Source organism: Hydra viridissima, unplaced genomic scaffold (assembly GCF_058129835.1).
Source record: "Hydra viridissima isolate aposymbiotic clone 2 unplaced genomic scaffold, HvirCarnegie_v1 scaffold_4, whole genome shotgun sequence".
Classification (NCBI taxonomy): Eukaryota; Metazoa; Cnidaria; class Hydrozoa; order Anthoathecata; family Hydridae; genus Hydra; species Hydra viridissima.
In genome coordinates, this window is record NW_028324303.1 from 3,907,818 (window position 1) to 3,920,000 (window position 12,183).

At 29.6% G+C, this 12,183-nt stretch overlaps 2 protein-coding genes across 4 annotated transcripts in view; one reads left to right on the forward strand and one right to left on the reverse strand.

Annotated features, from left to right (window-relative positions):
* The first annotated feature begins 2,618 nt into the window (after positions 1 to 2,618).
* On the forward strand, positions 2,619 to 6,003 carry LOC149889461 (uncharacterized). 3 transcript variants are annotated; one of them, XR_016452249.1, is made up of 2 exons: positions 2,619 to 2,761; positions 5,068 to 6,003. XR_016452249.1 is itself a non-coding variant. In XM_090086505.1 (2 exons), exons 1-2 carry the CDS (start codon positions 3,921 to 3,923, stop codon positions 5,175 to 5,177), a joined length of 1,038 nt encoding a protein of 345 aa, XP_089942631.1. In that variant the 5' UTR covers positions 3,158 to 3,920; the 3' UTR covers positions 5,178 to 5,877. The 3 variants fall into 3 exon arrangements, 2 of the variants coding, with proteins under 2 accessions (XP_089942631.1, XP_089942632.1); XM_090086505.1 differs by lacking the exon at positions 2,619 to 2,761 and adding an exon at positions 3,158 to 4,848 and having other exon boundaries at positions 5,068 to 5,877; XM_090086506.1 differs by lacking the exon at positions 2,619 to 2,761 and adding an exon at positions 3,158 to 4,756 and having other exon boundaries at positions 5,068 to 5,877.
* Positions 6,004 to 7,041: 1,038 nt separating this feature from the next.
* Positions 7,042 to 12,183, reverse strand: part of LOC145183273 (inactive tyrosine-protein kinase 7-like) — a 9,761-nt gene continuing 4,619 nt past the window's right edge. Inside the window, exons 4-9 of the mRNA XM_090086009.1 lie at positions 12,139 to 12,183; positions 11,626 to 11,904; positions 9,113 to 9,388; positions 8,817 to 8,957; positions 7,888 to 8,249; positions 7,042 to 7,772 (exon numbers count right to left, since the gene is read on the reverse strand). The exon at positions 12,139 to 12,183 is cut by the window's right edge and continues 273 nt beyond it. Coding sequence (XP_089942135.1) covers positions 7,236 to 7,772; positions 7,888 to 8,249; positions 8,817 to 8,957; positions 9,113 to 9,388; positions 11,626 to 11,904; positions 12,139 to 12,183 — 1,640 coding nt within the window. The 3' untranslated portion in view covers positions 7,042 to 7,235. The remainder of the gene's footprint in view (positions 7,773 to 7,887; positions 8,250 to 8,816; positions 8,958 to 9,112; positions 9,389 to 11,625; positions 11,905 to 12,138) is intronic.

The following is a 12,183-nucleotide window of genomic DNA, read 5'->3' on the forward strand; positions in this document are numbered from 1 at the left end:
AATTACAGGTAATTGGACTTAAAAAATCACGGAAAGAAAAAGAATTCCAAGCTTGTTATGATAAACAACATAAATAGGCACAAAAAATTTCTTGTCATTTTTCTGTAAATTTTCAGTTATAGTCCGAGTGATTTAAAAAAAGTTTGAATAGCGTATACTTATTAAAAAAGGCTACACACCAAAATTTGTTTATTTAGATCTCTATAAAAATGCATATTGATAAAGAAAGACGAAGACAAGATTAATTACTAAAGGATAGAATTTTCGATAAAGTTTTTAGCTAAAGGCTGTCTTTGTTTTACATTTCCTTTTGTCCATAAAAAATAGATAAACCTGGCATCGAACCTGAAGTGTATACATACATGGGTAATTGAGTGAAAAACACTTTTTTGAATATTAATGTGTAAAAGGGATATTTTGGTGCTGTCGGTTCGTATTAGCAATACTAAAAGATTTTTGAAAAAAAAATTTTTGAAAAATCACATTATTTTAGGTATTTTTACAATTTTGGGAACTATGATTGCTTTACATTGTGCTATAGTAGTTACAAGTTACCTTAATAGAAAATGAGAAAAAGACTCAATGTCCTTGGAGTATGTGTTGAGGTGGCGCCACAAAGATCATCTAGTGAGCGATATCTCTAAGTACCATGTGGAAAAAATAAGAAGTCGATGTGTGTCAGACAATCAAATTCAAAAAATGATTATTGACTACCGAAAGAAATTCAAAAGTCTTCGCAAATCTATTAAAGGAAGGCTTCTCACAGAAATGGAGACAAAGCTGCTGCTATTAATGCAAGTTCTGTTCTACATGGAAAAGCTAGATGCTCAGAAATAAATCCAGAGCAAATGATCGATCAATCACAAATTAGAAAGAGTCATAAAAAAAAAAAGAGAATGTCAAAAGACTAACAATCCATTTTTCAACAACAGCTGAAAATTGGATTGTTAGTCTTTATTTTAATGGTAAGAAATATAAGACGCTTTAAAAAAAATGTGATTGGAGAGAAATGCAGAAAGCAAATTGTGCAAAAAACTTGATGGCTGTGAGAAATTAGACATTGTTGACTTTGAACCAATAACAAGAATTTGCTAACACTAGATCAAAAAGATCTAAGCACTGATCAGAATCTATTTTAAATGGAACTGTAAGTCAAGAACTACAGCTAAAGAAACAAAAAATACTATTTCGTAAACATGATTGTGAAATGCTAACAAAAAAAAACGCCTCCAGCTGATTTTTGTTTTAAAAGATAAAACTAAATTTAAGTTAGCAACCTCTAAGTTAATATCAGACAACTTTATTATTTTTTACACTAGCTATTTTTTATAAAACCACCTATTGAAGATTTGTATAGTTGAAAAAATACTGAGAAAATATGGCGGCAGCCATATTTAAACAATAGAACATGGAAACAAAAATCTCTTATACATGCCATAAGAAAATTTCTTTAGATTTACTGGAAATTTTACGCGGGATGAACAGAAAAAACAAGTAGCTCAAGTAATAATCTAAAAATAGTTTGTAGTTCTTTTAAAATTATTAGCGAAGGAAACGACGTTTTTGAAAACAGAAATTCTTGGCTATTTTATTCTGGGAAAAACCTACCGTACCCAACATACGTATAACTTCTCTGAGAGTGATTAGATTTCGCGAAGAAAAATTTAATAAGAATTTTATGAAACATTTTACACTGCTGGCTTAATAACAAAAACAACGGTAAGATAGTGAATCACTTTGTAGGTGAAAGCAAAAATTCATTTGGTACAAACAATAAAAAAAAAGAAAAAAAAGAGTTATGAAAGTATCAAGTAAATAGTAGAAAGAAAAAGAAAGAAATCATAAGTTTTAAATTTAATCGACTCAAACACACTACTTATTTATTCAAACGATGAAAAGTACGAAAAAGGCGAAACACCTGGCATTAATTCTATAAACACTTTACAGAACTGTATTTACAGGTTTTTGTACTGTATATAGAGAATATTCCAAAAAGTGGAAACTTTAAAATTCTAACTTGTAAATACTATGATACTTTACAGAAGAGTTTTACAGACCTCAGTTGGTCTGTAGCTCTGTATTTACAGAGCTACTCATTGAATAAGTACAATTTAACATGATAGCATTTAGGAGCCCCACATGAATAAGTGTCAGGTTAAGTTCCATATTACCGAGCGCTGCTGTAGTTTACCATTTCCACCAACATACCTTTTAAATTTGGAAATATAGAAAAAATAAAAAATATAAACAAACTTTTGTAAATACAGATCTGTATTTTAAAAAAATCCTGTGGATGTTTATAGGATTGACACCAGCTGGACAGACAAGTATATGAAAAATAAAACAGCCGTACAATTAAAATTGTTTTAGCAATAACAACTAGTAATTAAATCTTTCACCAATAAAATGATAATAGTTCAATTAGTAAGGTACTCGACAATTCTGTAGCTATTTTATGATTTTTATAAAGAAGTTGAGACCAGAGACAAACGTTAGTTAAAAGATAATGAGTAAAACCTGTGTCAGAGAACCGTGATTCAGAGGTCGAAGTAAAAACGCTAAACGATTTTGAAAATAAAATTAATTGACTACACTAGAACAACACTTCATTTAAAAAACATCTGCGGACACATTGAAAAAGTTAAGTGAAGAGAAAAAAAAAAAGAAAGAAAGAAAAGAAAAAGCAGTGAGATGTAGAAGAAAGAAAAAAGAGAAGAAAAAGGAATAAGAAAAAAATTTGTAAGCTGAGAATAGTTCTAATGTAAGTGGAAACTTTGGCCATGAGTTCCTAAGGTTCTGGTAGACAATATTCTCTGAATGACATTTGATTGAATATTTTTATCTGTATTTGTAATATATTTGAGCCAGATATTTTAGAATATTTGAAGACTACAGTGGAAAAAACAGACATGTGAAATTTTGTTAACTTTTGAAAAATATGAATTTTAAAGTTTATAGTGTCTTATTCTTCCATAGGATATAGTATTTTTAACTGCTCTTTACAGGTGATTTTTCATTTTGTTTGCATAGTCAGATCCATATTAAATATGGGAAGAAGAAAATATGTCACAACCTGTTTTTTCCTTGTGGTCTTCATTTATTCAATAAAAAACGAGAAAAACTACTAGTAAGTATGACCAGTACAAAAATTTTGATTTAGGAATTATTATATTGCTAGTGTTTATGTTAAGGTTTTTTTTTTGTCAAGCTTTACTTAGGTTTAAAGTCAAGGAGCCTACCGTTACACAAACCATACACGAACACATACGAATCATACACGAACCATACACAGCTCACTCATAACCCCGCACTCTGAGGGCAAGTCAAACAAACCAACATAAACGCCCAAACCCCTAACAAAACAAGTACAACATCACAAAGACGAAACATTCACCGCCCTCATATTGGAGTTTCTACCGAGACCAACTTTATTCACTTCTTCAGAAATCAGTGAGGTGTTAGTACAATTCACACTTTAGACTCTTTCTGCATTAACTATTTTAAAACGAGTAAATAATTTAATTTTGAAACGAAGACGATGAGAAAACATCATAAAAGAAACCGTTTTGTTTAAGAGAAAAAGAAAACAGAAAGAAATTTTTTCAAACAAACAAAAACACTTTTCAAAAGCACTCAAAACTCGTGTTTAGAATTTACTTCGTTTTCTCTCCTCAGAATACCGAGTAAACAACACTCGGTAAACACTTGAAGAAAAGAAATGTTACTAGATGTTTACTAGATGTTTAGGAAAAAAAATAGCAATCATGACAAAGAGGTTAAAATTAGAATAACAAATTTAATTTTGAAAGCTTTGTGGGGTCGGTAAGTTAACAATCAAAAATCGAGTTTTTTTTGATCCGATTGTGAGCTTCAGGAAAAAAAGATTCTTTAAGAAAAAAACACCAATAACAAAAATTGAGATGGAAACTGGTGCATCTGGTTGGGTTTTCAGTGCAGTGGTTACAGTTGATATTGTAATCTTGTTGGTTGCAATTTGTTTGCATTTGTTTGGTGTGTATCTCTTGCAATTTAAAATCAGATCGAAGAAAAACCAGAACTTGATTCTTACTCATTTATCTGCGATAGAAATCCTACTTCCGACATTCCGACTTATTTCCGTTTTTTACTTTTTTAACTATCAGAACGAGAGAAAAGTTTTAGCCTATCAAATTTTGAGAACGATTATTCTGGAAGGGTGTTGTGTTACGTACGTGTTTATACTCACAGTAGTAACATTAGACCCTTTGCTGATCATTTTTATGAAAATAAAATATAACCCTTCTAAAGCAAAACGGTTTATATCATATGCACTGGCACTTTGTTGGTTCATTGGACTCACTTCAACGTCGATAAGTTTTTCTGTTGATTATGAAACGCGTGAGGAAATTACTGCTAAATACACTTTCCCGGCTTGGTGTTCCTTTTTCCTAGTCTTTACAGTTTTCTCCTACGTGTACATTTATGTAAAATTGAAAAGTTTTCACCGGCGTCCGAACAGCATTAAAAACACTAGCAGCAGACGCTCAATGAAAGTTCGTGTTCCTTTCTTTATTGTAACAATGTTTTTTATTTTTATAGCTTTGCCTTCTATTTTTCAATTTGTTTACAAAAAACAACTTACAAAAGTGCACTATGGTCTAGTTGGCATCGCGTATGCCATGGGAAATGCAGCAGATGCATTGCTTTATATATTTTTACAATCGTCTACAAGAAAGTATATCTTCAGAAAAACCACTACACAAAAGGGGTTTCAAAGGTACGCACCAGATGAAGTGTTCGAGATAAAAGGCCAAAAAATGTTTGTTATACGGAGGTCATTAAGTTTATCTCAACTGACAACAGAACACAGTAAATAATTTGATGAAATGAGTACTGACATACATTCATATATACATATATCTACATATATATATATATATATATATATATATATATATATATATATATATATATATATATATATATATATATATACATTCATACATGGATTTGTAACAATGAAAAATTAACCTTTAAAAAATCTTCAATTTTTTATTGCAAATACTAATAACCACAATTAACTTATAGGAAATCGACACCATCAATTAGCAACAACAATGAATTTAACAAGATACAAACAAACGCTGTTGGCGAAAGATAAAAGAGGTTCACTTTTAAAGATAAAAAAAAAAAGGTAATAAATAAACGTCGGTTCCAATATTTTTGCAGCCTATAAAGTGTCAAATATCCCTGTGACTCCGATGTGTATTAAGCAAATCAAAAGATCACCTTCGATTTTTGGGTCAAGCAGTATTCCCTTCGTTATGGTGAAGTTTTCTTCGTAGCTTTTTTTTCATAGTTTTTTTAAAGCATTTGTTGTCAAGTTGGACGTTTAAAGAAGACTACCATATTTTTTGGCATGATGATGTGAACAATATTTAAACGCCAAAGTCTTTGACAATTCCAACCATTGATTCAGATGATAACAATACGAGACAATGACGAAGAAACTAATATCGTTTTTTTTGTTTTAAAGTTATAGTTATTATTAGATTTTCTAAATAGAAATTTTGTAAATGGAGGCTTTGAATTTACAATAAATTAATAATAAACCTAATAAATTAACCAAAATTAACTATTGCAAATTTTAAAAATCTGTCAACTTAGTGCTTAGGTCAAGTTGACTTATTTCGGCAACAAAAGAAATATGAAGAAAATAAAACGACTAAGACGTTTTTTTACTCTATAACCTGACACAGTTTTTTCTGTATGCTCAGCATGCAAGAATTGAACTTAAATATTCAAGTCCAATTCTTGCATTCGGGGCGTGCAAAAAAGTCTGAAGTTCGGTTTAGAAACAGATTTCGACTTTTCCTGAAACCAAACACCAGATAGGAAGTATGACTTGAAATTTCAATTTCGATTCTTGTACTTTATTATTAAGCAGCCTCTCCCTCTCCCCTCCATTTTTTTTTTTGCCATATAGTACTTTCCGAAATGAAATCCTTCCCCACCTTTGGGGTCCTTGAGCGGTAAAGTGAGAAAATACATGAAACAAAATAAAGAAGAGAGGTAATTTGGGATAATGATATTTATTAGATTATAATAATTATAATAAAAAGGTATTTTTTTTTTTAATGAATTGAAACCAAATTTTGCAAGAAGTTTCAATATTTATGTAGCGGCAAATTCTAAGGTACCAACCCTTAATACACAATATTGTGTTATTTAAAAAAATAAACTTCAAAAGCGACATTTTTGAAGTTGCATGGCTAAATTCTGAATTTCAATCAGTAAATCGTTAATTGAGGATAAACTTCTGAAGCTGTTTATATAAGTTAAAAATAAAATTATTTAAACTGGTTTTAGCACAATCTTGCAAAAAATCGGAACAAACAGCGAAGTCGATGTTGGTGGGAAAATTAATAAGTTGATAAAGCTATTTGTTCAATGTAGATGTCGCTCAAGTGTTAGCTAAAATTGTTATTTTTGTCAAAATAATGAAAATGAAATAATATAGATTTTAATTACCAATCATTTGGAGTTCCATAGTTGCTTACTGCAGCCATAAAAAGCAGTCACAAGTTACTGAGCTCGCAGATTGATTGACTAACTCTACTTCAAAATGTCTTAAACTGACAAAAATATTATCACTAAACACTAAAACATATTTATTGCAATTTCGCAAGAAATTAACTTAATTTTTTAACGTTATGTAACTTGTCAACACGTGATGTGATTTATTGGGAAGTACCAAGAACAAAATATATACATTTACATAAAATATACACATCATACATAAAATATACATTTATAAATATATAAATGTATAAATACATTTGTATATATATATATATATGAAACTTTAAAACGGTAGCAAACAGGAAAATTTATCACAAATTCAATTTATTGAAACTCTTGAAGCTCAAAACGAGGAATTAGGATTCAATTTCCAGGCTGCAAAATTTAAACGGATAAGTCTCCCGCCATAAAAACTATTTTAAAAAAGTTTTGGTATCATCCACACTTCGGCGGAATTTTCATCTAATTTTCGATTTGTAATTTTCTTTTTGAAAGTGATGTTTTTCTTTAAATGAAAACCAACATTGTTGTTGATTCGAAAACGTTCAAGTCAATATCATTACCTTACATAATTCAATTTTGAATTCGATGAAATCATAGGCACTATCTGAATCATTCTTTCGAATAAAAACTCAATTGGTTTAATGTCATTCGAATTTACTAATACGAAATGTTTATTCTTGAGGGTTAATTTCAGCCATAAGAGACAACAGTTCGCTGAACGTTGGTCGCTCAAAATTGTTAACCAACCAACACTGCAACATAATTTTATAAACAGATTTAGGGCAATCACTAGGAATAGTTAATTGCAAATCTTTGCCAATTCTATCAACGATCTCTTCATTTGAAATGCCGCAGAAAGGCTGTATTCCCCTAGAAAATACTTCCCACATAGTTACAGAAAAGCTCCACACGTCAGATTTTTCGTTGTAGTTTCTCTCTTTGACTACTTCAGGAGCAAGCCACCGCAAAGGAACTGCAGTATCATTTAAAAGATAATAATCGTCCTTATAAGTTGACTTGCACAGACTAAGGAATGATACTTTAACACTACTTTGTGAAAATACAATGCAGTTCCTAGCTGCCAGATCGCGGTGTATATAAGGCAACGACGCAAGATATTCCATACCTTTTGCAATACAATGACACATACGAAAACAAACGGGTGTTAAAATAGTTTTGTTGCTTTGTAAGTATTCTTTTAGGTTACCCTAGCAATTAAAGAGAAAAATTTGAACCTTAAAAAATATACCTTTTTAGTTATTTGCAAGGAAATCATGTCAGTAAGGTCCAGCTTAAATAAAAAATTTAATAAAAGAACTGTACCTGTTCAGAGTAATCTAACACTATATAAAAAGGATATTCACGGACAAAGCCCAATAAGCGAATCACAAAGTCATTTTTAAATTTCATTAATTCTCCAACTTCTTTGTTAAACTCAGATTGAGTATCAGCAACAGGTTTCTCATCGAAGACTTTAACTGCAACTAATGCATCAATTCCTTCTTCACATATACCTTTAGCAAGTCCTTTGAAGACTTTCCCAAACTTTCCATGTCCCAGAGTTAAAACCTCTTTGATATTTTCCCTATCCAAATTGAACTTTTCTACAGATACTAACGGAATGTCATTTGCACCTAACAAAGGGTCCTCTGCCCTAGCTTCACCATCAACTTCTAAAAGCATCCCTAAAAACAAATTTTATATAAATCAACATCAAAATACTAATACCAAGCTGAGTAACTAATAGAAAAAATTTTAAAACAAGAGTAATTCTTTTTTCCTAATCTAAATAAAGTTTGTTTTTTTTAAACAATTTATAAACATAATTTGTAAACATGATAATATAATTTACAAACATAAGATAAAAACAAACTTCTTTAAAATAATAATATCAATTAAAATTAGAGAGTTTTGAAAATTTGAAGCAATAAATGTTAAAACAAGTGCCAACCTCTCAAAATATGTAAAAAACAAAATAATTCAATAAATCTCAAAAAAAATTGGACTAGAAAAAAAATAATTCAGTCAAAAATATTTTATCTATTTAGGGAAAGAAGAATTGTAAAAATAGTATTTTATTATTATATTTGGTTTGCTTTCTGGGTTAAAAGATTGTTCACAAAAAAACTTGCTCAAAGATAATTAAAGCTTAAGATATACCCAGGAAGTTAATAAATTGATCAATTTCAGGTTAAACAGTTCAAAAGTGAAGTTTTAAATTTACAAGATACTTTCAAGTAACTAGTGCATACCTTTTTTCAACAGACGAGCTCTTCTTGCTCGACAATATATCATTAAACCAATCACGAGTAGAATATAAACACCTGCACAACCCACTGCTATACCAACTGTGCGACCCATAGGGCTTCCTTTTGAAGTACTAGTATTCTTCTCTAAAATTCATTTAAAGAAAAGCATAGAAAACCAGTAAAACTGAATAACACAACATACGGGAAGAGTTTACTATAACCTAATAAACCCTCAACAAGATAATATATAAATTAGATCTCAAAAAAAAAAAACAACAACAATAACAACAACAACAAACCTAATACAGTTATTGTGAAAGTATCATATATAGATTTATATTGTTCAGTAAGCCAGCATAAATATTGTCCGCTATCTTCTTTCTTCAATGACTTTATAAACAAAGTGTCATTTGGAAGCTTAATAAAATGAGTTTCATTTAAGTTGCCACCTTCCTTGCTATCTCTTAAATAATGAACTCGAGGTTTGGGAAAACCTATACCCTGGCATTGCACCCAAACTGGCTCTCCAATATATGCAGTTACATTTTTAGGAGAAATAGAGAATTGTGGAGACTCTATGCATAAAAAAAAAAAAAAATTTAAATAAAAATCAAAGGTATTTCAGTGAATTAGTAAAGTAATTTGTTATTTTACAAGAAACAGTTGTCATCAGTCAATTTAAAAAAAAAAACAGTTGTCATCAGTCGATTTTAATTGCAAATCAACAAATGAATTTTAACAAGTGTGCAATTAGTTTTAATTCAAAGAAAGATCTATTAATCAGTAGCTATATGTATTTTTACCATATTTAGGAATTAGGTTTAGGAATTGTGTATTATGCTGGTGATTAAAAATAAAACAAAACAAATATACAGTACTGTGAATAAGTTTTAACCCACTTATTAAAACTTGTGTTTTTTTAACAGATTTTGAATAATAACTTCTGATTATTTTTTTATATAAAATAATGTCTAACTTAGATTTTTGTATTTAGATATCTAACATGTTTATTTTTATTGTATACTGATCTAAACCCAATTTGTATCAGTTTGTTTGCTTTTAGTTTGCTCTTGCATTTTTGTTTATTTATTGCTGTGAAGGCTTCATATTAGATGATAGTACAGTTTACAAACATATTTCATAGATACTGTGTGTTTAATATTATTTTTTGTTTTTTTAAGAGCGCAACTTCTTCTAATTTGGTAAATTCTTCTAAATGGGTAAAATTCCACTACTGGAACGTAAAAAGATTATTGTGCTTCATGAAGAAGGTTATTCTCAACAACAAATTGTCCAAAAAACAAAATATTCAAGGACAGCCATTAGAGAAATTATAAAAAAATTTAAAACCACGGGATCTCTTGAGGATAAAATTCGAACTGGAAGACCTCCAAAGCTTACAAAACATGACATAAAGTATTTACAAAATTTGTCTCTGCAAAATCGGAAAAAAACCTCCAGTGAACTAGCCCAAGACATTTAGGCTGCGACTGGGACAAATGTTTCCTCATCTTGCATTCAACAACATTTGCTAAAAGCTGGGTTAAGAGGCTGTACTGCAGTTCAAATGCCTTTACTACGTCGTGGCAAAGAAGAAAAATGACTTAAATATGCAAAACAGCACAATAATTGGACGCAAAGAATGTTAAACTGTGTAATATACACAGATGAATCAAAGTTTGAATTGTTTGGTAGCAGAAGACGACAGTATGTAAGAAGAAGGGTAGGAGAGGCTTATCGCCCTGATTTTCTACATCCAACAATCAAGCATGGGGGAGGTTCTGTTTTAGTTTGGCGTTGTATTTCATCATCTGGAGTAGGTGATTTAATCAGAATTGATGGCAAACTGACAGGAGAACAGTATAAAGAAATTTTAAGACATCATGCAATATCCATCTGGAATGAGACTAATTGGTAATAATTTCATTCTACAGCAAGACAATGATCCTAAACATTGTTGCCGAGTGGCCAAAAAATATTTACAGGACATGTGTGAGGAGGGAGTTCTTGAAGTAATGAACTGGCCTCTTCAAAGTCCAGATTTGAACATTATTGAACATGTTTGGGATTATTTGGATAAAAAAAAAGGCTGAATATAACCCCAAAAATGTTGAAGAATGTTTTCAAATATTAAAAAGAGAGTGGGACAATATTCCACAAAATTTCATTACAAATTTATACGAATCAATTCCCAGAAGATTTGCTTCTGTGGTCAACGCAAAAGGCGGACATACGAAGTATTAACTGTTCTTTCTTTTTGTATCACATTTTATCAAATTATTTCTAGATATATTTTTTTATAATATATGTGTCTATAAACCTGATTTTTTACTTCATAAGTCCTTTATATTTTTATGATAAAATCAAATATAATTATAAACTTATGGTGGGCTAAAACTTATTCACAGTACTGTATATGTATATGTATATATATACATATATATATATATATATATATATATATATATATATATATATATATATATATATATATATATATATATATATATATATATATATATATACATATATAATTCTTTCTAAGTTATGCGATTCTGCAACCCAAAAAAAATTTCTAGCTAAAAGATCTTTTGTCTCAACAATAGATCTTTTAGCTAGGAATTTTTTTTGGTACAAATACAGGTACAAATCAACAGATCAAAACAAAAAACAAAACTTAAATTTATATACTTTTGTATTTTATTTTTCTTTTTCTTAATCTTTTGGAAAAAGAAAAAAAAAGCTAATAAAGAATAAGAATCATTTCACAAAAAAAAATTTAAAAGATTTAAAAAAGCAACCTGCAACCTACCAAAAACAACGAGATTCACATAAGCAGTAGCAGAGTTGTGTTCACCAACTGCTACACATTTAAACCGTCCCTCATCTTCAAACTTTAAATTAGAAATGTATATTGAATCATTAACAACTTTCATATTGCTATGTAAGTCCTTAGTTGGTGACAAACGTGTCCATTGAACACTGTACTTCCCATCACCCCTAAAATGACATGTTATTTTTGTATTCTCATGATTCAGAGTGTCTCGAATTTGTGTTTCAAGGTGCGTTTTCTTATCCACTTTCATTAACTCTAAAAAAAAAAGTTTATTAAAACTCTGATTAAATTTTATATTAAAAATGATTACATGTTAAACAGTTAACCAACTCTAGTAACACTAATTTTATAAAAGTAGTTTGCATTTTTTATGGAGAACTAAAAGATTAATTATTAAAATAACTTCAATTATTTGGGCCAATTTTGATTTTTGAAGTAAAACATAAATATGTTTGTTGAATCCAATAAAATTTTTTATAACACTTGTACCTAGAATATTTAGCTGAACTTTGGCAGAGCTGATCTGAGTACTTA